This window comes from Amphiprion ocellaris, unplaced genomic scaffold (genome assembly GCF_022539595.1).
Source record: "Amphiprion ocellaris isolate individual 3 ecotype Okinawa unplaced genomic scaffold, ASM2253959v1 Aocel_unscaffolded246, whole genome shotgun sequence".
Lineage (NCBI taxonomy): Eukaryota > Metazoa > Chordata > Actinopteri > Pomacentridae > Amphiprion > Amphiprion ocellaris.
Window position 1 is genome coordinate 1 of NW_026559418.1, and position 26,560 is coordinate 26,560.

Sequence of the window (26,560 nt, forward strand, 5' to 3'; positions counted from 1 at the left end):
TTGCCAGTTCTAGAAAACGCTCGATTTCAGTTGTTGCTGCTGAAGGTGGCCCAACCAGTTATTAGGTTTAAGGGGCAATTACTTTTTCACCCATGGCCAGGTAGCTTTGAAGATTTTTTTTTTCCTTAATAAATAAAATCGTCATTTTAAAACTGCATTTTGTGTTTACTTGGGTCATCTTTGTCTGATATTTACATTTGTTTGATGATCCTAAATATAAAAGTGGGGAAAATATGCAAAAAAAAAAAAAAGAATTTGAGAAGGGGGCAAATACTTTTTCACGGCAATGTAGCTAAAATATGGACCTCTAAACTCTAAAAAATAACAGTCAAAGCAACAGTATGCATCAGTGTTCAACCAACAAACCATTTGAAGTCTGGGGAATGATCTTTTCCTCTTCAAATAAAGGTATTTTTACATTTTGAAGAGGGTCAAATGTACCTGAACCTCCAAATAGACCTTTATTCTTTTTAACAGACAGAAAATGTAATTTTCTTTCCATCAGGGAACTCTGAATGTGAGCAAACATCGAGTGCAGAACGAGGCTTTCATCACGACGGAGGGTTTTATCCACCAAGAACACAGGTACACGACCACAGCAGCAGATTCCTGACGCTAAGCAGCAAATATTTAACCTACTGAAGCTCCTTTAAGACCGGAACTCCTCTCTGTTAATCAGAACGTGTCAACTTCATGCCTGAATGAACTCCTTTACCAGTCAAATGTCACTTTTAGCAGCACAAGTCTGAACTACCTGGAATTTAACTGACTGGTACTCAAGTCTAACAGTAGTTTGAGGGTTTCTTTAACAGTTTTTCCATATTTTACCACCAACATTGACCAGACTTTGCTCTGTAATTTCATATCTATGAGACTACAAACTGAAATGTCCATAAATACTGGGATGAACACAGACACCAACAGCTTAGATTAACTCAACAATTGTGTCTCTTGGGTTTGTTTTTAATGAAACTGTGAGGAAAGTAAATGTAATGTTTGGTCTAAAACCTCTACTTCCTGTTTGTGGATGTTCTGTTTCCTCAGATCTGAGTTCAGACGTGTTGGTGTTCGGCGGTAAGCATCGTAACCGAGCCGTGCACGGCGACGTGGTGGTGGTGGAGCTGCTGCCGAAGAGCGAGTGGAGAGGAAGGACGACGTCTCTGACCCAAGGACAAGGAGACGAGAAGAACGAGGACGACGAGAGCAGCGCCATGCCGACAGGTAGGAGCGTCATCACTGACATCGATTTGCACATTTTCAGTGTTTTTGGTCACATTTTTGTTATTCTGAGCAAAGTTGGAGCCATTTTTGACCATTTTTAAGCAATTCTGGACAAATTAGACAAATAGTAAGTTACTGTTGAATTAGTTTAATCAAATTTTTGTCAATTTGGACAAATTCTGTGGCACTTTAAACCAAGTTATTTGGACAAATTTTGGGTAATTTTTGAAAAATTTTTAATCATTTTGAATGAACAATGAGTGATTTTGTGAAAGATTTTAGTCAGTTTGATCAACTATTTCTGTCGTTTTGAACAATTTTGAGTCATTTTGGACAAATTCAAGTCATTTTGATCAGGTTTTTGTCATTTTTAACAAATTTTGCGTTACTTTTAAGTTATTTGGACAAATTTGGGGTAATTTTTTACATATTCTGAGTAATTTTGGATAAATAGTGAGACATTTTGGGCAAGATTTTGTCATTTTGGATGAATAGTGAATCATTTTGAACAAATCTGAGTCATTTCGGACGAATAATGAGACATTTTGATCAAGTTTTTGTCATTTTGGACAAATTCTGAATTATGTTGGACTAATGAGTTAATTTGAACAAAATTTGAGTCATTTTGATCAGGTTTTTGTCATTTTTAACAAATTCTGCATCACTATAAGTTGTTTGGACAAGTTTTGGATATTTTTTTGACAAATTCTGAGTGCTTTTGGACAAATAGTGAGTTATTTTGAACTTATTTGAGTCATTTTGGACATTTTTTTGTCATTTTGACCATTTTTTTTGAGTCATTTTAGATTAATTTAAATCATTTTGATAAAGATTTTTGTCATTTTGGACCGATAGTGAGTCATTTGTTTTTAATTCCTGTCTTTCCACTGACTGATGTGTGATTTTAAACCCTGATTAAAGGCCGTGTGGTGGGGATCCTGCAGAGGAACTGGAGGGACTACGTGGTGACTTTCCCCACCAGAGACGGAACTCAGAATCAGAGCAGGAACTCTCAGCGGATCCTGGCGATCCCGTGGGACCGTCGCATCCCCAAGATCCGGATCAGCACCCAGCAGGCTGAAGCTCTGCAGGTCGGATTCATGGAAAACACTCAACTCTGAACCCTCTTTAAAAGTCCTGTTTGCTTTTTAAAAAAAACTGCAAAAATGACTCCATTTATCAACCAGAATCTGTATAGACATGAAGCAGTGTCAGATTTTCAGTTTCCTAACAGTCTGAGAACATATTATTTGACTCTTTCTGACAACTTCAGCTTTATTGTCATTCAGCAATGTATGTAATACACAGTTAAACGAAATGACGTTTCTCACATACATTTCACAGTGCAGAAATGAGGGTAATACTATAAAAAAGTTAATAAATATAAGGTAAAAACAAATTTAAGATAATTTAAAAAGACTAAACTAGATAAGAAAACAAAACAAAAGCACAAGCATACATCAGACACAATCATACTCTCCACTGGGGTGATAATGGGTGAGATTAATGTGATGAAGGTTGGGGTATGGAGGTGATGGGTGCAGGTCTAAAAACAACTAAATCTGAGCTTGAAATCATGATATCGCCTCAAAATCACCCTAATGATTGAACAAGATTCTGTAATAAAAACGAGTTTTATTTTTTACAGAACAGAGCAAAAACTCCTCACATTTGTAGCAGCGACTGCAGAACAGTTTATTTGTGCTGCAATTTTTAAATGACTCGTCAAATTAAATACAATACAGTAAAATTAAATACAATAAAGGGATTTTAAGCTGAAATTTGGTTCAGTTTTCCACATCACAGGAGATATGTTCAAGGTTTAAGAAAATAAATTTGAGCCACTTTGAACAAATTCAAGTCAATTTGATCAAGTTTTTAGTCATTTTGGACAAATTCTGAATTATTTTGGACAAATTCAAGTCAATTTGAGAATCATTTTGGATGTATAGTGAGTCACAATCTGATAAATATTTCTGTTCTTACAGTTCCTGGCTGATAAATGGTGTCATTTTGTCTTTTTTTTTTTAAAGGAAACATGACACTGACAAGTTTGGGGTTGAGAGGAATAAAATCTAAAAGTATACATGAATATATATAATAAATACTTGTATAATCTTGGTAGAATAGAATGTTTTGTATTATGCATAAGAAGAGGTGGAATAAATCCCTCAGCTGATGTTCAATGAGGTAAAGTTGTGCTAATGTAAGGTTGATATTTGTTGAGTTTTGGTTGTAAATGAAGGAATCGTGTTTAAATCGTGTCTGATTTTCCCTCCAGGACCACCGGGTGGTGGTTCGGATGGACTCCTGGGAGAGCACCTCTCTGTATCCCAACGGACACAGCGTTCGGGTTCTGGGTCGGGCTGGAGAGCTGGAGACGGAGGTCCAGACCATCCTGATCGAGAACTGCATCCACGTCCCTCCGTTCTCAGACGCTCAGGTCAGGAATCTGAGGTTTAGTCCTTAGAGGTTCAGTTTTCTACAGCAGCAGCATAAATGTTAAAGAGCCCATTTTCAGTTTCACGGTTCCTCCTTTCCTTCAGTGTAGAGCAGCTTTCTGTGCATTTAAAAGGTCTACAAAGTTCAGTTAAAGTCATTCTGGACCTTTTCTTGTCATTTCCTACCAATTGTCAAGAAAATGAGTGAGTCATTTTGGACTAGTAATGAGTCATTTGGAATAAATTTGAGCTACTTGATTGAAGTTTTGAGATTCTGGACAAATTCTGAATCTGTTTGGACAGAACGTTGTCCTTTCATACAAACTGCTGATCATTCTAAACAATTTTTGAGTCATTCTGGGGAATTTTTCAGGAACTCTGGACTACTTTCAAGTCCTTTTGGACAAATTTTAAGTCATTTTGTAGTAATTGTAGGCATTTTTAAAATCATTTTAGACGTGTTGTCACTTTGAACACGTCAAGTGTTTGAAAAAACAAAATTGAGTCATTATGAACTACTTCTGAGTGACTTTAGGCAAATTTTAAGTAATTTGGGAACATTTGTTTGGTCCTTTTAGACTAATGCCTGGTCTGATGAGTCTCCATTTCAGCTGCGACATTCAGATGGTCAGGATTTGGCGTGAACGACATGAAACCATGGATCCATTAAAATTAGAAACATTTGACAAAAAAAACAGCTAAAAGACTGAAAATGACAAAAAAGAGACAAAAACAACAGAAATAGATTGAAAATGACAAAATATTAGACAAAAGCAACAAAAAAAGATTGAAAATGATAAAAATAGACATAAAAATCAACAAAAATAGATTGAAAATGACAAATTGAGACAAATGAACAGCAAAAATGATTGAAAATGACAAAAAATGACAAAAAAAGAGACAAAAAACAAAAATAGATTAAAAATCACAAAAAATAGAAAAAAAACAACAAAAATAGATTGAAAATGACAAAAAATTTGACAAAAGCAAGAAGAAAAGACTAAAAATGCAGTAATTTGTTGTTGAACATTAAAGCGTGTAAATAGTTCCAAACAGACTATTAAAATGTCATTATAAACCCATGAATGAGCAGAAAGCAGCTCTTTGAAATGAATTTTCTTGGAACCAGTGTCTCAGGGTTGAGTTGATGAGTTTTTATCCGTCTTTTCTCTGTAAAGGACCTGATGAGTTCACATTAAAGCTGAATAATAGAATAACCTCCATGTTCCTTTTATCTGCAGCCTGTTTTCAGAGGACATCCAGCGATGTTTCCTTTCTGCTCACACTCCTCAGGTTATTCAGTAAATAACGGCCTCCGGTGCAGAATCTGAGCACAGAAACATCTGATGGCCTCCTCTCAGCTCAAAGCACAAACTGATTCAATTATTCATACTGGGGCGACGCTCGGCTGCTCCCTGAGACTCTGGGGTCCTCGTCTAACCTCTTCGTTTGTCCTCAGCTCAGAGAGATGCCGCTGAACTCTCCTGAGAAGCCGTGGAAGGTGGACCCGGTCCAGGTGAGGCGGCGCCGGGACCTCAGAGCGACTCACCTGGTGTTCAGCATCGACCCGCATGGCTGCGAGGACGTGGACGACACGCTGTCGGTGCGACGCCTCGGCGACGGGACGCTGCTGGAGCTGGGGGTCCACATCGCCGACGTCACGCACTTTGTTCCAGAAGGTTCTCTGACCGACATGGAGGCAAGAACGAGGTGAGGAGGCGGCCGGAGTTTATCAAGACAAGTTCTGAGAAGAAAAATAGTGAGTCATTTTAGACAGATATTTTGTCATTTTGGACAAATACTGAGTCATTTTGAGAAGGTTTTTAGTAAGTTTGATCAACTGTCGAGTCATTTTGGACAAATATTGAGTCATTTTGGACGTATACTGAGTCATTTTGGACGTATAGTGAATCATTTTGGACATATAGTGTGTCATTTTGGACGTATACTGAGTCATTTGGACATACAGTGAGTCATTTTGGACGTATAGTGAGTGATTTTGGACGTATACTGAGTGATTTTGGACGTGTAGTGAGTCATTTTGGATGTATAGTGAGTCATTTTGGACATATAGTCATTTTGGACGTATAGTGAGTGATTTTGGACGTATAGTGAGTCATTTTGGACAAATATTGAGTCATTTTGGACGTATAGTGAGTCATTTTGGACATATAGTGAGTCATTTTGGACGTATAGTGAGTCATTTTGGACAAATAGTCATTTTGGACGTATAGTGAGTGATTTTGGACATATAGTCATTTTGGACGTATAGTGAGTGATTTTGGACGTATAGTGAGTCATTTTGGACGTATAGTGAGTCATTTTGGACGTATAGTGAGTCATTTTGGATGTATAGTGAGTCATTTTGGACGTATAGTGAGTCATTTTGGACATATAGTGAGTGATTTTGGACGTATAGTGAGTCATTTTGGACGTATAGTGAGTCATTTTGGACATATAGTGAGTCATTTTGGACGTATAGTGAGTAATTTTGGACAAATAGTCATTTTGGACGTATAGTGAGTCATTTTGGACATATAGTGAGTCATTTTGGATGTATAGTGAGTCATTTTGGACAAATAGTGAGTCAGTTTGGACACATTGTGAGTCATTTTGGACAAATATTGAGTCATTTTGGACGTATACTAAGTCATTTTGGACGTATAGTGAGTCATTTTGGACATATAGTGAGTGATTTTGGAAGTATAGTGAGTCATTTTGGACATATAGTGAGTCATTTTGGATGTATAGTGAGTCATTTTGGACAAATAGTGAGTCAGTTTGGACACATTGTGAGTCATTTTGGACAAATATTGAGTCATTTTGGACGTATACTAAGTCATTTTGGACGTATAGTGAGTCATTTTGGACATATAGTGAGTCATTTTGGACAAATAGTCATTTTGGACAAATAGTCGTTTTGGACGTATAGTGAGTGATTTTGGACATATAGTCATTTTGGACGTATAGTGAGTGATTTTGGACGTATAGTGAGTGATTTTGGACGTATAGTGAGTCATTTTGGACGTATAGTGAGTCATTTTGGACGTATAGTGAGTCATTTTGGACGTATAGTGAGTCATTTTGGACATATAGTGAGTCATTTTGGACGTATAGTGAGTCATTTTGGACAAATAGTCATTTTGGACGTATAGTGAGTCATTTTGGACATATAGTCATTTTGGACGTATAGTGAGTGATTTTGGACGTATAGTGAGTCATTTTGGACGTATAGTGAGTCATTTTAGACGTATAGTGAGTCATTTTGGACATATAGTGAGTCATTTTGGACGTATAGTGAGTCATTTTGGACAAATAGTCATTTTGGACGTATAGTGAGTCATTTTGGACATATAGTCATTTTGGACGTATAGTGAGTGATTTTGGACGTATAGTGAGTCATTTTGGATGTATAGTGAGTGATTTTGGACGTATAGTGAGTCATTTTGGACGTATAGTGAGTCATTTTGGACAAATAGTCATTTTGGACGTATAGTGAGTCATTTTGGACATATAGTCATTTTGGACGTATAGTGAGTGATTTTGGACGTATACTGAGTCAGTACTGAGTTTCAAGACATTTTGGTCACGTTTTAAATTGTTTAGGACAAGTTTTGAGTAATTTTGAACAGACGTTGAAGTATTTTGGGAGCTTTTTGTCATTTTGGACACAGTTGAAGTCATTTTGGACACATTTTGAATCATTTTAAACAAGTTCTGATGCATATCGGGTCATTTTACAGAGAGTCCAAGACATATTGGACATGCTTTGAATAGTTTAGGACACAGTCTAAAGAATAACTGTTTTTTGTATATTTTCTCTAGAACCATCTTTAATCATCAGTATTATGGGATGTATCCTAGTGTGAACAGTTTAGAGTCATAGAAACAATCATTGGTTTCCTGGATGTGTTTCTGTTTCTGATAATTCACCAGAGAAAACTTTAAAAAGGTCATTCTTAGTAAATTTTAAGGCTCCTATCAGCATGTTGGCAGGTGGTTGGTCAGAACTATTAGAGACAATAAATGGTCTTCATATTACAAGTTTTATGTAGTTTGATGTTTAAATATGCAGATGTTGTGATATTTATCTAAAACTGGCCTGATTTCAATGAGACACAAAGCAGCTTCAGAATTCTACTTTCATTTTGTTGATGTGTTAAAGTCAAAGGTTTTTACAGAGGACACTTTGTTTATCTGTTTATCTCTCCATAAATCAGAAAATACTGTCAACAGCCAGACGAAAAATCATTATTTACCATGTTCTAAGGAATAAAATGTTCTATAAATCAGGCTGTGAATGAAATATGAACAAACAGCTTCCGTAGAAACCTTCAGAATACAGAAGGAGTTGGAGGAAAAGTTCAGACTCAAACTGACAAAACGTGTGTTTTGGAGGTTTTCTTTGCACCAGTCTGGGGAAAACACAAAGCTAAATATCCTGAAACCTCAGAAGTGACAGCACATGATAGAGTGTGATTGAAATCACACAAAAGCCCAAAGTGAATACAGTTTTTTGGCCACATGCAAACAAAATGAGTGATCTATAATTTAAATAGTATGTTTATTTTAATCTTAACAGACAGAATATCATCAAATTATCAGGGGATTAAATACTTATTTAGTTGCTTTTCTGTGTTCCAGTGAATGATCTGAAATGATTTAAAATGTGGCTCCTTCATGGAAATCAATGTTCAAAGTTTATTGTCATAAGACAGTAAAGAAACATGTTTCCTTGTACTATGACATACTTTTCTTCGCTAACCACAACAAATGCCAAAAATAGAGTTTTAAAAAAAAAAAAAAAAATCTAGATAAAATAAAATAGAATAAAAAATAGAAAAATATATAAATTAAAATATTAATCAAAATTAAAATAAAAAATAAATATAATAAAATTAAAATCGAAAAAAATATATAAAATAAAATAAAAAAATAATAATAAAATAAAGAAATAATAAAATAAAAATTAGAAAAAATGTAGAAATAAAAACATGTAAAATTTAAAATAATAAAATAAAAAATAGAAAAAAATAATAAAATAAAAAAGGAAAAAACTAAATAAAACAACAATAAAGACATAATAAAATTAAAAATAATAATAAATAAAACAATAAACAAACACTTAAAATTAAAAATAACATAAGAAATAGAAAAAAATAGTAAAATAAAAAATAGAAAAAAATAATGAAATTAAATACAAAATAGGAAAAAATAAATAAAAATCAAATAAAAATCAAATAAAGAAATAATAAAATAAAAAATAGAAAAAATAAAAATAAATCAAAAAATGTAAAATTGAAAACAATATAATAAAAAATGGAAAAAATAATAAAAGAAAAAAAAATACTCTAAAAAATAGAAAAAAAATGAAAAATAATAAAATAATACATAAATAAAGGCAGTAAGGCAATAATAAATAAAGGCACAATAAGGAGTAGTGCAATAATCAGCAGGTAATGTCTAGCAGACAGCAGACTGTCATGACGTAGTCCATGATTAATCTCTAACTGTTGGATGATGTGTTTTTCTGGATTTGTGTTGATGTTCTTATTTGTAAAATAAGCTCCTGTATAAGAGCCTGCTGTCAGAGGGAAACAAAGCGTTCTTTATTCCTGTAGTCCAGCTTTTCATCCATCAGACTCTAAAGCTGCTGTCTTGTTTTGTTCCGTTGCCAGGGCGACCACCTACTACCTGGCTGACCGGCGCTACGACATGCTGCCAGCGGTGCTCAGCTCAGACCTCTGCTCCCTGCTGGGGGGAGTCGACAGGTCGGTTTGTCTCCACGTGGTTCTACTCGCTGTGAAACACCTGAACTCATCCTGTCTGTTTGATCTGTTCACCCTCAGGTACGCCATGAGCGTCATGTGGGAGCTGGACGCTCAGACTCTGGCCGTCAACAAGGTGTGGTTCGGCCGGACGCTGATCCGGTCCTCCTACCAGCTGCACTACGAGCTGGCCCAGGCGCTGCTCAACGGGGAACCGGCCCACGTACCGGAGCTGGCCCAGGTCGCTTCTGAAGACAAGGACGCCAAGTTAGCAGAACTCACCCAGGCTCTGGAGATGCTGACTCACATAGCCCGACACCTGAGAGCTCAGAGGGACCGAGGAGGAGCTCTGGAGCTGGAGGGGGTGGAGGTAGGACGGGTCCAATGTTCGCTGTCCTCTGGTTCGGGTTAGTGGTTGCTTCACATGGTTCAGTAGAGATACAAACAAGATTATACCATCTTGTACCACAGTTGAGGTTTAGTTTCGTCGTTCCAGCTTGCCATGGTTGGTAGATATCTTACCGAAACCTCCAGATACGTTTATACCTTCTTTTACCAACGTTTATTCTTCTCTGGTTCTGTTTAATCGTTGCCATGGTTGGTAGATATCTTACCGAAACCTCCAGATTCCAGACAATGACACCACCTAACACTGGTCTTGTTTAGCGAGCTGCACCTCATCTTTCTGTTACAGTGGAAATAAACACTCCAGCTTGTTGGTGTTTCTATAAACCAACCAGTTATCTTGGACGAAGCAAAGACAGCCAAACTGCTGCTGTTTTTTTATTGTCAAACAATCTTTTGATTATTTTCTAGATTAGTCAGGGTAAATCTAGAATTTAGAATCTAGGCATCAAAGCAGCAGCCTTACAGACTCTGTCTTATTTTATATTTTTCTGTATATAATGTACGTTAGGATAAAAATCAGGGCTCCAGCTATCTATTATCTTCATTGTTGATTATTTTCGGGATTAATTGATTACTTGTTTAATCTCTAAAATCATCTTGACACAATTCCTGATGAGTCGTTTTGGACTTTTTTGTGCCATGTTGTGCGAGTTTCAAGACATTTTGGTCATGTTTTAAATTGTTTAGGGCAAGTTTTGAGTTATTTTGAACAGATGTTGAAGCATTTTGGGAGGTTTTTGTCATTTTGGTCTCATTTTGGGTCAGTTTGAAGACGTGTTTGTCATTTTGAACAAATCTGAAGTAGTTTGGGACAAGTTTCAAGACACTTTTCACCATTTTCTGACCCTAAAATGGCGAAAAATGTCAATCAGCGTTTCCTAAAGCCCAGGAGGACAAATCCTTCATCCACAACCAAAAAATACTCAGTTTACTGTCATAGAGGAGGAAAGAAAGCAGAAAATATTCACATCTAAGAAGCAGCAACCAGAGGATTTCTTAATTAAAAAACAACAACTTCCTTTAGTGTAATAGTTGACGGCTTATTGATTGATTGATTATGAATTACAGCTCTAGTTTGGACCTCAGTAATAAAAACTACCATTCAACATGTGGAGAAGAAACTGAACTTAAAGCTGTTTTAGCAGAACATTAATACATCCATATGATTTGAAAGATGAGCAACAGGTTCAGATGTTTTCTTTGAGTGTATTTTCTTGTATTTTCCTCTCCAGGACGAAGGCGTGAAACAAAAACAACGCTGTAAACTGATGGCTGATTGTATCGACTAATAGAATGGAAGTGTTTTTAAATCCAGGCAGCCAAGCCGAACGTCTTCCTCCCTGGTTTTATCCCACACCAGATCAGAAAGTAATTTCAGCGGGAATATTGGAGTACAGCTTGTATAAACCCACAACCTGCTGACAGTTTTCATTTTCGACGGTTGGCCGGCCATCTGTCAAACCCTCGTAGGAGCTCCGCTGTTGTTCATCTATAAGCTGCTCTCTAATAAGACGTCTTTTATTCAGATACACCGTCGTAACGCAGCGTATGTCATCAACCAGCTACACTGCAGGGTTTGTGCTGAAACGTTATTTATGAACGCTGCTGCAAGAAGAGAAGCTTTGTTCCACTGCAGCTGTACCCAGATCAGATCATGAAACAGTGATGGAAACGCTGAATGTTTTAAAGTGTTCGTTATGACAGAACCAGCCTCATTTTATATTCATCCACCTGTCAACAAATCAACTCTCAATATTCTCTGGATCCTGCCAAAGATTTAAATCTGTAAAACGCCCCAAAAATATAGTTAGATTGGAGGAAAACATGAAGAAGAGTCAGGATTCTGGTGAGGAATACTTTTAGCGGCTGATTAATCACATTTAGTGATGTAGTGAGTGTTTGGAATCAGCTGATTTTTTTACCTACAGTAACTTTATTAATGATCAGAGTTCTACCTTCATACTGTGAATATTTCCAGAGTTTCAAGTCCTTCAAGATGCAAAATGACCACAAAAAGACCAAAACTACAACAAACAGATGCAAAATCAGCACAAAAAATATCAAATTTCCACAAAAAAACACAAAAAGTGGCTAAATCACCACAAACAGGATCCAAACTACCACGAAAAGACACAAAATCAGCACAAAAAGACAGAAAATCAGCACAAAAAAGTGCAAAATTCCCACAAAAACCCTCATATCACCATAGAACTAGATGAGTATATCACAAGAAGACACATAATTACCACATGAAGACACAAAATCACCACAAACATGGTCCAAACTACCACAAAAAGACACAAATTCACCACAAAAAGACACAAAATCTCCACCAAAAGAAGCAAAATTACCACAAAGAACCAATTGGTTCTTCATCTCCAGTAACTTCATCAATGATCAGAGTTCTACCTTCATACTGGGAATATTTCCAGAGTTCCAGGTCCTTGAAGACCTTGAAGAGGTGGGTCCAGATTTATCACTTTAGACACATGTTTAGACACAAGTCCTGACGCTCAGAAATGATGGAAAAAGTCCATTAAAAAATGATAAATCTGGACCTGCCTCTATGGAACTCTGGAAATATTCCCAGAATGAAGGTAGAACTCTGATCATTGATGAAGTTACTGGAGATGAAGACTCTGAGGAGGTTTGGGGGGAACTGTTTCAGACCCAGATGTGTTTGAACCTCCTTTCTTCTCGTCAGGTTCGTGCTCAGCTGGACGAGGACAGGAACATCACAGCTCTGGTTCCCCGTCAGCCTCTGGAGGTCCATGAGACGGTGGCGGAGTGTATGATCTACGCCAACCACTGGGTGGCGCGCAAGATCCAGGAAAGCTTCCCCTCCCAGGCCCTGCTGAGGCGTCACCCGCCTCCACGACAGGAACTGTTCAGCCAGCTGGTGGAAACCGCCAAGGCCCAGGGCTTCAGCGTGGACACCAGGTGATGCTCTGATGAGCACACACTCAAAATGGACTAAAGAGTTGACAGTTGGAGACATTTTAAACTGGTTTCAAGTCATTTTTACATCGTTTTTGATGTATTTTGAAGAAGTTTTGAGTCATTTTGTGCAATTTTCTGTTGCTTTACTTAGACTGAGTGGAAAATCAAACCCACTGGATGAATCCAATAAATGCAACATGGCTCAGAAACAGTGAACAGAGGAGCATGTTGTTGGAGATCTATTCAGCATGGAGAAACATCTTTCTGCTGAAGATGAGCAGAGGAGAGGAAAAGTCTGGAAACATGGAGACAGAAAAATATCTGGAGAATAACAACACAAAACAACAGAAGGGAGTCTAATAATGACTGCAAGATAAAATGACCACAAAGAGGCACAAAATCAAACAAAAACTAGACACAAAATGACAGAAAGGGGATAAAAACTGACTGACAAAACAAAGTGACCGCAAAGAGACAAACGTGTCCCAAAAAGACAGAAAATCAAACTAAAATGAGACACAAAAGGCTTAAAGGGAGATGAAAAATGAGAAAGGCAAGACAAAATTACCACAGAGACACAAAAGAGACTGAAAATGACAAAAACAAATGAACAGAGACAAGAGTTTGTAGAGATTGTGAAGGTGGTGCGTCCATGGAGGTAGCAGTGAAAAATGAGACCGGAGCCAAAAGAAACTAAATAAATACTCAGACTTTGCTTATATATATGTAGAAACACATTCCTGAAGGTTTGATTCTCCTGTTCAGGACCAACAAGGCTCTAGCGGACTCCCTGGACCAGGCCGTGGACCTGCAGGACCCCCTGGTGAACCGGATGCTCAGGATGATGGCCACCCAGGCCATGTCCCAGGCCATGTACTTCTCTACTGGAGCCCAGCCTCAGGACCAGTACTACCACTACGGTAAACCAGTTCACCATCTATCTATCTATCTATCTATCTATACATCTATCTATCTATCTATCTATCTATCTATACATCTATCTATCTATACATCTATCTATCTATCTATCTATCTATCTATCTATCTATCTATCTATCTATCTATCTATCTATCTATCTATCTATCTATACATCTATCTATACATCTATCTATACATCTATACATCTATCTATCTATCTATCTATCTATCTATCTATCTATACATCTATCTATCTATCTATACATCTATCTATCTATCTATCTATCTATCTATCTATCTATCTATACATCTATACATCTATCTATACATCTATCTATCTATCTATCTATCTATCTATCTATCTATCTATACATCTATCTATCTATCTATACATCTATCTATCTATCTATCTATCTATCTATCTATACATCTATACATCTATCTATCTATCTATCTATCTATCTATCTATCTATCTATCTATACATCTATCTATCTATCTATCTATCTATCTATCTATCTATCTATCTATACATCTATCTATCTATCTATCTATCTATCTATCTATCTATACATCTATCTATCTATCTATCTATCTATCTATACATCTATCTATACATCTATCTATCTATCTATCTATCTATCTATCTATCTATCTATACATCTATCTATACATCTATCTATCTATCTATCTATCTATCTATACATCTATCTATCTATCTATACATCTATCTATACATCTATCTATCTATCTATCTATCTATCTATCTATCTATCTATACATCTATCTATCTATCTATCTATCTATCTATCCATGTCTCTCTCTCTCTCTCTATATATATATATATATATAAAAACACACATATATATGTATATATATATAAAAAATATATATTTGCATATATGTATATCCATGTATATCTGTCTCCATATTTCTCTCTCTATATATCTGTCTATATCTATATATTTCTATATCTCTGTCTATATATATCTCTCTGTCACCTTATATATCTTTATCTCTATAGTTCTATATCTCTGTATATGTCTTTATATATCTATGTCTCTGTCTATATATCTCTTAGTGTCTCTATATATCTATCTTTACATCTCCTTATATATGTATCTCTATTTATCTCTATATCTTTATCTCTCTCTATATATGTGTGTCTTCATCTCTATCTAGTATTTTTAATAAGCTGTTTGTTTTAACTTGAACATTTCTGTCTGCAGCCTCTAAGATCATAGAATCACCTAAAGCTGACAGAAAAACTAAAAGTTTTCTGATTTCTGTGTTTCCAGACTTCAGTCCTGCATGTAGTAAATGTGTATATATGTAGTATACATTCAGTTCTTTTTTATATAGCACCAATTACAGGTCAAATTGTCTTAAGATGCTTTACAGAACCCATACACCTGTACGTCTGTACATATATGTAGTATATGTATATATATGTAGTGTGTGTGTATATATGTAGTGTGTGTATATATGTAGTGTGTGTATATATGTAGTGTGTGTGTGTATATATATGTAGTGTATATATGTGTATATATATATATATATTTCTGTAGTATCTGTACATATGTTGGTATAACTCTGTTAAATCTGTCTTCCATCAGGTCTGGCTCTGGACCGCTACACTCACTTCACCTCACCCATCCGTCGCTATGCCGACATCATTGTTCACCGCCTCCTCATCGCTGCCATCGCCATGGATACAGGGGCGGAGCCTAAAGCACCGGGCAGCAACAAGGAAGTGGAGGAGACGGCTCATCACATCAACAGCAAGAACAGGGTGACAACCACTGACTGGTTATCTGATAATTACTCTCATAAAAACCTACATTTACTACGTTTTAGAACATGTTCTCATCACATACCGGAGATTTTATCGTCTTTTTATCGGTTCATACGTCCTGTATGAATAAAGTCTGGTTGACCGTCTGTGGTGCGTTTACAGGCGGCTCAGAGAGCCCAGAACTTGTCCATGGCGCTGTTCCAGTGTCTCTACTTTAAAGAAAAAGACCCTCAGACGGACCCTCGCTGTGTGGCTGACGCCATCATCTACGCCATCAGAGACAACGGAGTCCTGGTGTTCATCCCAGAGTGAGTACTGATCCCAGGTCTGTTTATGCAGGGGACCATTCATCCTCTGGACTAAACCAAAATATTTCACACAACTTAGTTTTGGGTGAGAAATAAGAACTCTGAACAAGATTTCAGACGGCTGATCGACACATTTCATGACTTCTGTCTGATCTGACTCATTTCTCTGTAGTTTGTGTTTTTCTGCTCAGTTTATGCCTCAGTTAGTGGAAGATTTGTGCTGTTGGTGTCTATGAAGGACACATTTTTGCTGTTTGGTGGAACAATGCGTCATTTAAATAAGAACACTCATTCTGTACCTGATCTAATTAAATAAGTTGAACAGACTCAGGTTTAGTCCATTAACCTGCCAGTAAACTAGATCTTTAATCCAACATAGAACTGGAAAAGGCCTCTCTGAATTCTACTGTGGAAATACTGGGAAACTTATAGAAAAGTTGTTGATTAAATGTGTTTTAATCTGATAAACTGTGAGCCCAGAACAGAAGCTTCAGCTTTATTTATAAATAAATAATACTAAATGTTTCATGTGGAGTCCCAGCTGTAGTTTAACACCTGACTAGAGGACGGGTCCAGACAGCTCAGGTGTGCTTCCTGTTCAGGTACGGGGTGAAGGGTCCGGTCTACCTGAGGAACAAGGAGGGTCAGGTGGTGTCGGTGGGTCCAGACGGCGGCTGTGATTGGCAGAGCGGCTCCGTACGGCGGCACCACGACCGGATCAGCACCGAGTCGGCCAGCGGCAGCGCCACCTTCAGGCTGTTCGACCACATCACAGTGAGTCCATAAAACACTGGCCAACATCAGCTGGAGCTGCTGGTAAAAATATCAGGGAGGTTCTCAGGATTTACTGTTTTTTCTGTCATTTTTTAGTTATTTAAGCATCCTTTTGTGTCATGTTTATGTCTTTTTGTGTTATTTAAGCATGGTTTTGTCATTTTTGTGTTATTTTGGTAATATTTTGAGTTAAATTTGGCATTTTTTGTGTCATTTTTTGAGCTATTTATGCACCCTTTTGTATAATTTTTGTGTCTTTGTGTCATTTTTGCGTCTTTTTAGTCATTTAAGCATTTTTTGTGTCCTTGTTGCATTATTTAAACATTGACCTTTTTTGCTTGATTTTTTTTTTGTCATTTTTCGGCATTTTAGTGTCTTTTTGTGCGAACAGGTTGTTTTAATGGAGAAGAATGAGGAACATAAAAATTTATGACAGTAAAAAGCTGCAACATGTAGATCTAGCTCTGCACCATCGTTACTTTGGAAGGTCTTAGCCTTAATATTTATTGTAGTCAGGGAAAGTATTTTATAGAATCTCTGTAGGATTTTATATCTTAATGTTTAAATTAACACCAATCATGTTCTTATTTTACTGGAAGACACTTTGGTGCAACAGCTGCTGATTTAAACATATAAAATATAAAAAGATTTCCTGCTGTAGTTAAACGCCACCTGAATCCTTGTTGTCGTTGAAACAGAACATTTCTACTGTCTTCCTCCTCAGGTCCGGATCTCGGTCCAGTCCTCCAGCTGCCACGCCGACTCTCTGAACCTGGAGCTGATCAGGAACCGGCCTCACGGCGGCCTGGAGGCCCAGCGGGGGGGCCGGGGCCAGCTGGTCCAGGAGGTGGTCCAGGAGGCGGTCCGGCTGGTCCAGGAGGCCCAGCAGAGGGAGGCCCGGCCCAGACTGTCCAAGGAGGAGAGGGAGTTCAGTCAGAGCAGAACCCCCAACCTGTACTCTCTGCTGGAGGAGGTGAGGGAGCTGGCGCTGAGGGACCTGGACCGGCCCGATCCGGTCTGTGCCACGACGGCTTAAAGGGTCCAGAACACGGGAAGGTCACGTATGACCTGTGGGAACGACTCAGGTCAGAATAATGAACAAACACTGGAATGAATCTGCATCAGAACCAGAAGGAGACGTGGTTCTCTTTCAGATGGTCTTTATTTTAATGCTCCACTTAGTTCAGCTCTCAGGGCCGTTTGTCAGAATCACTTTAAAAACTTCTTTATTTAGATTTTACTGAATTTACTTCCTTTAGTTCTTAGTTGGAGCCAAAATATTCAGGATCACAGAACCTCCATTTCCTGCATTTTGATGGATTTCTATGAATTCTGAATTCTGAATTTAAAGCCCAAACTTCAGGTCCAGTCAGTGAACGTTGCAGCGCCCCCTGGTGAATGTATTTTTCTAACTAGCCCAGCTCTGTTTCTGCCTGATTCTGGGCTCCAACATGTAAATTATGGATAAAATTCTGCTTTTTTTGGATTATCTTAAAGAGTGTAAATGAAGACTGTAGATATTTGGAAGCATTTATTTTTTATTGAAAAAAAGTGTTTGGATGCTGACTAATCTCTGGTTCATCAATTAAAAAACATTTAAAGTCACAGTTTTCTGGATGTTTCTTCACTCAGACAACAGTTCATGTTGAAGCAGAGAGCATTGTGGGAGTTTAGCTCATAAAGGGGCACCATGACAAAGACTCTAGTGGTGATTAATGACCTCCAACGTCACTTTAACCCTTGTGTCGTCCTGCGGGTCATTGACCCGTTTCAAAGTTTGAAAATGTGGGGAAAAAAATATTTTCACAGTGAAACATCTGATGTCCACATTTTCAACATTTTTGGGAAATCTCTGAACGTTTTTTGGTGGAAAAAAGAAATGTTAAAAAAAAATGTTTCTTTAAGAACAAAAAAATCAACCAAAATCCAGCGAATTTTGCTGGATTTTGGTAGATTTTTATGTGAATGTTCTTCAATAAAAGATTAGAAGTTTTACTGATATATATGGAATCACTTTAGATATTTTTAGGATTTTTTTTGGAAGTTTTTTTTACTCATTTTTTGAAAATATTTACAAGAATTTTCTTGCCAAATTTGGGGGATTTTTTCAATAAAACTTTTAAGGGAAACTTTTAAGGAATTATTGAAAATTTCTTCCTGAAAGTTTTGCAAATTTTCAGAAATTTGGGGAATTTTTTTCAGACAAGGAAACAATATTTTTTGGTGCCCGTAAATGAGGACAACAGGAGGGTTAAAGGGGATATACTGTTATAAATGGACTTACTTCAGGTTATTGATTACTGATTGGAACAAAATAACTCAAACTTTGTATCTTTAGATGAAACAAAAAACCAAACTTGTTTCTTGAAGTTTAAAAACAAACATTTAATGAGTTAATGGAGAAACTAAACTGTAAATACAGGATTAATAAGGAAACCATGTTTGATTCTAGACCACATTTAACAACAGAATCAGTGTTTGGTTTTATATTTTGGATATGAAACTCTATAAACAGGTAAACGTTGTGAAACAACAGGAATTTTAAATGTGGTCCAGGTGAAGCCTCCTACCACAGTCAGCGTTAGTCCTCCTCCTAGAGCTCTGGTTTGGGTTCTTCTTCAGTCTGAGGAGGTTCAGAGTCTGTGTTTGGAGGCTGGTTGGGTTGCTGTTCTTCTTCTGGTTCTTCTGTTTGTTGTTGTTCTGTTTGTTGTTGTGTGTTGTTGCTAATCGGCTGCAGATCTTCAATCGTCTCCTCCTGATCGGTGGAACCATCGAGGACGTTTCCAGAAGAACCCGACGAAGGTTCGACCTCCAACATCTGAGAGTCTGAAGATCGTAGAAGGAAAGAAAACTTAAAACAAACATCAGGCTTTTATTTGAATCAACAAAGACCAACATCTGACACCAACAAATCTATTTTATTATGAACTACTTTACTTATTTTGTCTGTAATTTATCGCTGGATTTTGGTTGATTTTTTTCTGAATGTTCTTCAGAAACATTTTTAACATTTCTTTTTTTCCAACAAAAAATGTTCAAAGATTTCCCAAAAATGTTGAAAATGTGGACATCAGAAGTTTCCCTGTGAAAATATGTTTTTCCCCACATTTCCAAACTTTAAAACGGTTCAGTTTTACCTGCAGGACGACACGAGGGTTAATGTAGCACTTTGAGACTTTGCAGAAATGAAAAGTACGCTATAAATAAAATGTATTATTAACTTCTAGTTTGTTCGCGGACAGAACATCAATCTGAACCTCATCTGATATTTATTAATCTGTTATGTTGTTCTTTAGTGCAAAAACGTCAGAAAATCTCCAGATCAGGCTTCTCAGATGTGAGGATTTGCTTTTTTCTCTTCGTGTAAAACTGAAAATGTTAAAATAGTTTATTTCTACAATGAATGGATCAGGATGTGAATTAATCTGAACAATCTAATTTAAATCTAGCAAGACGGTGAAAAAATGACAACTTGGATGAAGACGAGGACTGACACTAGTGATTATTTTCATTATTATTTTTAATTGTTTGGTTTTTAAAATGTCAGATAATGGAGAAAGAGGACTAAAGTCTTGTTTTGTCCAAAGATATTCACTTTACAAACACAGAGGAGCAAAGAAAACAGAAAATATTCACGTTTAAAATGCTGCAAACACAGAATTTAGAGTTTTCTTTAAATAATTGATAATAAAAGTAGTTGAACAGTTTGAACAGTAGACAATTAATAGTTTTATTTCTAGAAGGTATAAAGGAGCTTTTTTATTTTATCTTTGGAACCGATTGTGAATCTTTTTATATAATTTTTGGATTAGAATCTTATTTATTGTCATCACAGAGGACAAATAAGTTCAGCAGTGATCTGGTCTGTTTGTTATAAAGTACAATAAGAAATATGCAGATTTAAAATGTGACTATACGGTACAAAGATGGTAACTTTTTCAGTCAACTAAAATGTTAAACTGAAAATTATGAATGTTTGGTTCATATTTTTAGTGACTTGCTGAGTTTTACTGCATCATTACTATGATTTTATAACCATTATTTTAGTTATATTTGTGTAATTTTTGAATTTCTCCTCCTGGACTCACCTGTTTCCTGCTGCTGCTGTCGGGCCAGTTTCCTCTCCAGAGCCAAACGTCTGTTCAGCTCCATCCGTCGGAGCTGCTCCTCGGTCAGAGCCGGAGCTGCTGGAGATCTCTGAGGTCCTGGAGATCTCTGAGGTCCTGGAGATCTCTGAGGTCCTGGAGATCTCTGAGGTCCTACGGGAGCCGGAGTGGAGCTGATCGGAGCCTGGAGGTCGTGAAGGAAACCCTCCCTGCTGAACGGATCCTCAAAGACCTGCAGCTCAGGTGGGGCCTCCTCCTCACCTACACCCACAGATATTAAAAACAAAACCATGTTCTTCAATAAACCAACTCCCTGAGAACCAAAGTTTAACCTGCTGCTCTACAACCTGACTGTTGGCGCACAAAAACGTCTGTTCTGAATGAATTTAGTGAACTTTATCTGCATTTGGCAGATGGAAACCCACCTGAATCTCTGCTCGAACACATTTTAAAGCAGGGAGTCAAACTGATTCTAGTTCAGACCAGTAAAATCAGAGCCTAATTAAAGCTGCAAGCAGCGTTGGTCAGGTCAGAGAGTCCAAGCAGGTCCTCCAGTCTAACCCCAGATTATTTTATTTACCTTTCTAACTGTAAAAGGGTTTCTAAGTAAACACATTTCTAACACTCCATGTCTGATTTATTTGTGATTTTAACCATGAACACCCAGTAAATGGAAATCTTTATGAAAATATTTACAAGAAATGTCCAAGTGGCAGCAGATAAAAAAACAGATACACTGGAGGCTTGAAATTTAGAAAAATAGTTTTTTAAAAGTTCAGTTTATCATTTCCACATCAAAACTTACTGATCAGTTTAAAAAAAGCACAAAGCATTCAGTTTCAGGGATGTGGAGCTGAACTATCTAATATTTTATAATCACAACTTTTTAAGGTCTAGAAATTATTTTAAATTTGCAGCTAATGTTGTCTATAATGTTTACACGCCCAGCTTTAAATTAATGCTGCTTTCCTCATCACCATCTGTGAACTCATCTTTATTCTACCTTTATTTGAGCCTCTTCCAGCTGCTGAATGCTGCTCATTCCCAACATTTATCTGGTCTCACCTGTAAAGTCCTCATGTGTCAGCGGCATGTCCAGTCGGATCCGTTTCAGACAAGTCTGCACAGAAGAACAATGAGACGCTGTAAAAACGTCCACAGCAGGATTCATGGAAACTCTCAGCAGCTTCTTCCAACCTGAACTTCTTTTTTGCTGCCCAGTTTTTCCACCTTGTCGATAAAATCTTCAAACTGCATTTTAGGATACAAGCGGTGAGCCCAGTTCTCCATCTTCTGCATCAGCAGACGCAGATTCTCCACCTGAAGAGACCAAGAAAAACCAGGAAGAACTGGTGAGAAACCAGGGGATTCATCTAGAAAAACCAGGAAGAACTGGTGAGAAACCAGGGGATTCATCTAGAAAAACCAGGAAGAACTGGTGAGAAACCAGGGGATTCATCTAGAAAAACCAGGAAGAACTGGTGAGAAACCAGGGGATTCATCTAGAAAAACCAGGAAGAACTGGTGAGAAACCACAAGATTAAACACTAGAAATAAATGAGGTGTAGAGGAGAAAATAATAGAATAAATACAATGCAGTTGGGACGTTGTAAATAAAAGAAAATTACAATGATTTTAAAATCTTTTTCAACCTAAATTCAATCAAATACAGTCCAAAGTCAAGATATTTAATGTTCAAACTCATACATTTTAGTGTTTTTCATGCAAATATTCACTCATTTTGAATTTGAACATTAAATATCTTGTCTTTGGAGTGAAGTTGATTGAATGTAGGTTGAAAACTATTTGTAAATCACTGTTCTGTTTTTATTCACACAACTTCATTGGAACTGGGGTTTGTAGAATAGAATAGCAGAATCACAATAAATTGTGTGTGTGTGTGTGTGTGTGTGTGTGTGTGTGTGTGTGTGTGTATATATCTATATATATATACACACACATATGTTAATTTAATATAGAAAACTATACAAAATGTACAACAAAGTCTGAAACATGATGAATAAAAATGAATTAAACTGAAAAATGCACCGTAAAGTGTCAAATTCTGACAATAAAAATATAAATTGATTAATAAAAATACAAAAATCAGCTCTAAAATGGGAACTTTTGGTGCATTTTGTTGAAACTAACTCAGGTGGGAGAAGTTTGGTTTCTAATATCTGCTTAAAGTTCTTAAATCTTTCTTCCCTAAACTTAACCAGGAAGTTTTGTTGTGCAACTGAAAATAATTTAAACCAAATGTTGATATAAAAATAAACGGCTGATTTTTTCTTTTTAACCCAGAACATGAAGACACAAGGATCCTGTCAATTGTTTTCTAAAAGCAAGACGTAGAAATCTGATATTTATTATATTTGTTGCTTTTCTGGTTGTTTGAATCTGCAGAATAAAATAAAATAAGCTAAAATAGGCAGAACACTGACATGATAAACTAATATAAACGTACGAGGATTTTAAATGATTCATTCAAGATGTGGAAGCTTTAAAGTGTGGGACAAAAGAGATGATTTTCTTTTCTGTACTTTATTCTATTGAGCGTTTCTGTGCCTCATCGTCTTAAACAGACGTTAAAATCTCCTCCGTCTGCTGTGTTTGTAGTTCCCACCTCGTGTCCTTTTCCTTTAAAGGTGACGTTGTCAAACAGAGTCCTCAGAGCTGGAAGTCCTCGTTCTGAAATCAGCCTGAAGAAGAAAAATCTGTGTTAACAGTTAAAATAACAAAGAAATCAGAGGTGGAGCGTTACAAATGTGTTTACTTAGAAACGCTTCACAGTCAAAAAGCTGCAATAAAATAATCTACAGTCCTCAGTGTGAACTAAAGACTATTATCACCAATAATCAAACAGAAAATGGTGAAAAAACGCCCAGAAATATTCAGTTTACTGTCATGGAGGAAAGAAAGCAGAAAATATTCATATTTCCCCCCCAAAATGACTGAAATTAATGAATCAATCAGTTGTTTGGTCTCTAAAATGTCAGAAAACGGTGAAAAACGCCCGAAAATATTCAGTTTACTGTCATAGGAGAGGAAAGAAAGCAGAAAATATTCACCTTGCTTCTTGAAAAAATCATTAAAACCAATTAATCATCAGAATAGCAGATAGTTAATTTAAAAGTTGACAACTAGTCGAGCCTGTTAGAATCCAGTTTGGGTTTTATTTTATTATTTAAACCAGTTAGAATCCAGTTTGGGTTTTATTTTATTAATTTAAACCAGTTAGAGTCCAGTTTGGGTTTTATTTTATTAATTTAAACCAGTTAGAGTCCAGTTTGGGTTTTATTTTAATAATTTAAACCTGTTAGAGTCCAGTTTGGGTTTTATTTTATTAATTTAAACCTGTTAGAGTCCAGTTTGGGTTTTATTTTATTAATTTAAACCAGTTAGAGTCCAGTTTGGGTTTTATTTTATTAATTTAAACCAGTTAGAGTCCAGTTTGGGTTTTATTTTATTCATTTAAACCAGTTAGAGTCCAGTTTGGGTTTTATTTTATTCATTTAAACCAGTTAGAGTCCAGTTTGGGTTTTATTTTATTCATTTAAACCAGTTAGAGTCCAGTTTGGGTTTTATTTTATTCATTTAAACCAGTTAGAGTCCAGTTTGGGTTTTATTTTATTAATTTAAACCTGTTAGAGTCCAGTTTGGGTTTTATTTTATTCATTTAAACCAGTTAGAGTCCAGTTTGGGTTTTATTTTATTAATTTAAACCAGTTAGAGTCCAGTTTGGGTTTTATTTTATTAATTTAAACCTGTTAGAGTCCAGTTTGGGTTTTATTTTAATAATTTAAACCTGTTAGAGTCCAGTTTGGGTTTTATTTTATTAATTTAAACCTGTTAGAGTCCAGTTTGGGTTTTATTTTAATAATTTAAACTTGTTAGAGTCCAGTTTGGGTTTTATTTTATTCATTTAAACCAGTTAGAGTCCAGTTTGGGTTTTATTTCATTATTTAAACCAGTTAGAGTCCAGTTTGGGTTTTATTTTATTAATTTAAACCTGTTAGAGTCCAGTTTGGGTTTTATTTTATTCATTTAAACCAGTTAGAGTCCAGTTTGGGTTTTATTTTATTCATTTAAACCAGTTAGAGTCCAGTTTGGGTTTTATTTTATTCATTTAAACCAGTTAGAGTCCAGTTTGGGTTTTATTTTATTCATTTAAACCAGTTAGAGTCCAGTTTGGGTTTTATTTTATTAATTTAAACCTGTTAGAGTCCAGTTTGGGTTTTATTTTATTCATTTAAACCAGCTAGAGTCCAGTTTGGGTTTTATTTTATTAATTTAAACCTGTTAGAGTCCAGTTTGGGTTTTATTTTATTAATTTAAACCTGTTAGAGTCCAGTTTGGGTTTTATTTTATTAATTTAAACCTGTTAGAGTCCAGTTTGGGTTTTATTTTATTAATTTAAACCTGTTAGAGTCCAGTTTGGGTTTTATTTTATTAATTTAAACCTGTTAGAGTCCAGTTTGGGTTTTATTTTATTAATTTAAACCTGTTAGAGTCCAGTTTGGGTTTTATTTTATTAATTTAAACCTGTTAGAGTCCAGTTTGGGTTTTATTTTATTAATTTAAACCTGTTAGAGTCCAGTTTGGGTTTTATTTTATTAATTTAAACCTGTTAGAGTCCAGTTTGGGTTGAGGTCTTTTCACTCCTTTTCTTTTAGCTGCAGGAACTTCAGCCAGTTTGGAAACATCTCCTCCTCCTTCTTCTTCTCCTCCTGCGTTAAAAACACAAACAGAAAGCACTAATTATCATCTGCAGGTTTTTATTACGTCTAAACTTCTCATTTACATGAATTCTTTGATAGTTTAATCGTCTAAACTGGTGTAAAACGTTGGAGGTTCTCCTCACCGTTGGTCAAAAGCTCTCCGTCCTCCCGTCCTCCCCCACCAGGGGACACAGGAGGGGGGAGAGGAGGGAAGGATTCGTCCTCGTAGTCTGGAAACTCACTCATGGTCTCCAAGTCCTGGAGAAGAATCCAGAATTAAGAGTTTGGATTCATTTAGCTGATCAGAAAACTGCTCATCTACTGGAAATCTAACTTTAAAAGTCAGTAAAACCTCCTATCTCTGGGTACAAACTCTGATTTTATGCACTTCTATGCCATTTTAACAGTCTATCAGATTTATTTAACAGCTGTCTAATTGGTAAAATGTTCTATTTATATTTAAATGAGAAACTAAACGTTCTTTTTCCTGCATTTTTCCAGGAGGTCATTCAGTAAATCTATATTTTCTTAATTCCAGTTGTTTTCATTTGAAGTCCTCTGTGGAAGATGGATTTATCCTCTGTGTTCTTTCTGATGTTTTTAAATGTTTACAGGTTTCAGTTTGTTCTTATCTGATTTGGGTTCTAAAGACTGAACCGACTGTAAAACTTCCAGCTTTGTTTCATAGATTTTATCTGGACTTGGTTTGTTCTGGTCTAACGTCGTCTACGTGTAACGAAACATTTTACTCTTCCTGTTTTGCTTTTTTACAAATAGAATAAAGGTTTCTGAAGTTAGAAATTCTGTGTTAAAGACTCTTTTTTTAATATAATCAAGACTTGACCAGTTTCTATCAAGTAGCTTTAGATGTGTTCCTGGTCTGATGTGGTTCAGATGTGGAAAAAAAAGCAGTGAAATTTGACTTTTTGTATTTTCACAGAATTTTCAAACAGAATTAACGGTTTACATAAAATATTTAAGACGGTTTTAAATCATTAAAATGTGGAAAACAAACAGAGGATCAGTCAGACTGTCCCTTAACTTTTCCCTTAACACAATAATAACTATATCTATATTTTTAATAGAATAAAGGTTCCTGTCCTCACATTTTAAAGAGAGGCTTACACATTATTAAGGATGTACATAAAATGTCTGACACT

The 26,560-nt window shown here is 36.2% G+C and overlaps 2 protein-coding genes across 7 annotated transcripts; one reads left to right on the forward strand and one right to left on the reverse strand.

Moving 5' to 3' along the window:
• The first annotated feature begins 443 nt into the window (after positions 1 to 443).
• On the forward strand, positions 444 to 26,201 carry dis3l (DIS3 like exosome 3'-5' exoribonuclease). Of its 4 annotated transcripts, none has more exons than XR_008600995.1 (15): positions 444 to 585; positions 1,045 to 1,221; positions 2,143 to 2,312; positions 3,503 to 3,664; positions 5,122 to 5,372; positions 9,341 to 9,433; positions 9,512 to 9,800; positions 12,543 to 12,778; positions 13,544 to 13,698; positions 15,313 to 15,488; positions 15,654 to 15,799; positions 16,402 to 16,573; positions 17,298 to 17,658; positions 20,690 to 20,775; positions 20,812 to 26,201. XR_008600995.1 is itself a non-coding variant. In XM_055008826.1 (14 exons), the coding sequence occupies exons 2-13, from the start codon at positions 1,212 to 1,214 to the stop codon at positions 17,607 to 17,609; spliced, it is 2,172 nt and encodes a 723-aa protein (XP_054864801.1). In that variant the 5' UTR covers positions 444 to 585; positions 1,045 to 1,211; the 3' UTR covers positions 17,610 to 17,658; positions 20,690 to 26,201. The 4 variants fall into 4 exon arrangements, 2 of the variants coding, with proteins under 2 accessions (XP_054864801.1, XP_054864800.1); XR_008600996.1 differs by having other exon boundaries at positions 20,830 to 26,201; XM_055008826.1 differs by having other exon boundaries at positions 20,690 to 26,201.
• Positions 18,090 to 25,655, reverse strand: tipin (timeless interacting protein). 3 transcript variants are annotated; one of them, XM_055008829.1, is made up of 8 exons: positions 25,544 to 25,655; positions 25,307 to 25,409; positions 23,306 to 23,381; positions 21,877 to 21,999; positions 21,745 to 21,799; positions 20,830 to 20,940; positions 20,662 to 20,775; positions 18,090 to 19,399 (listed from the first exon to the last, which is right to left on the reverse strand). In XM_055008829.1, exons 1-8 carry the CDS (start codon positions 25,644 to 25,646, stop codon positions 19,167 to 19,169), a joined length of 918 nt encoding a protein of 305 aa, XP_054864804.1. In that variant the 5' UTR covers positions 25,647 to 25,655; the 3' UTR covers positions 18,090 to 19,166. The 3 variants fall into 3 exon arrangements, with proteins under 3 accessions (XP_054864804.1, XP_054864803.1, XP_054864802.1); XM_055008828.1 differs by having other exon boundaries at positions 20,812 to 20,940; XM_055008827.1 differs by having other exon boundaries at positions 20,662 to 20,940.
• Positions 26,202 to 26,560: the final 359 nt, after the last annotated feature.

Bases quoted from the DNA above. Each gene is read 5' to 3' on its own strand.
- dis3l (XM_055008826.1), top strand. The intron at 5,373-9,340 runs GTGAGGAGGCGG...TTCCGTTGCCAG, and splicing joins GACATGGAGGCAAGAACGAG to GGCGACCACCTACTACCTGG. The intron at 9,801-12,542 runs GTAGGACGGGTC...TCTTCTCGTCAG, and splicing joins TGGAGCTGGAGGGGGTGGAG to GTTCGTGCTCAGCTGGACGA.
- tipin (XM_055008827.1), bottom strand. From the start codon at position 25,646: ATGAGTGAGTTTCCAGACTACGAGGACGAATCCTTCCCTCCTCTCCCC. The intron at 21,800-21,876 runs GTTGGAAGAAGC...TCTTCTGTGCAG, and splicing joins GCAGCAAAAAAGAAGTTCAG to ACTTGTCTGAAACGGATCCG. The intron at 19,400-20,661 runs GTGAGTCCAGGA...TACGATCTTCAG, and splicing joins ACAGCAGCAGCAGGAAACAG to ACTCTCAGATGTTGGAGGTC.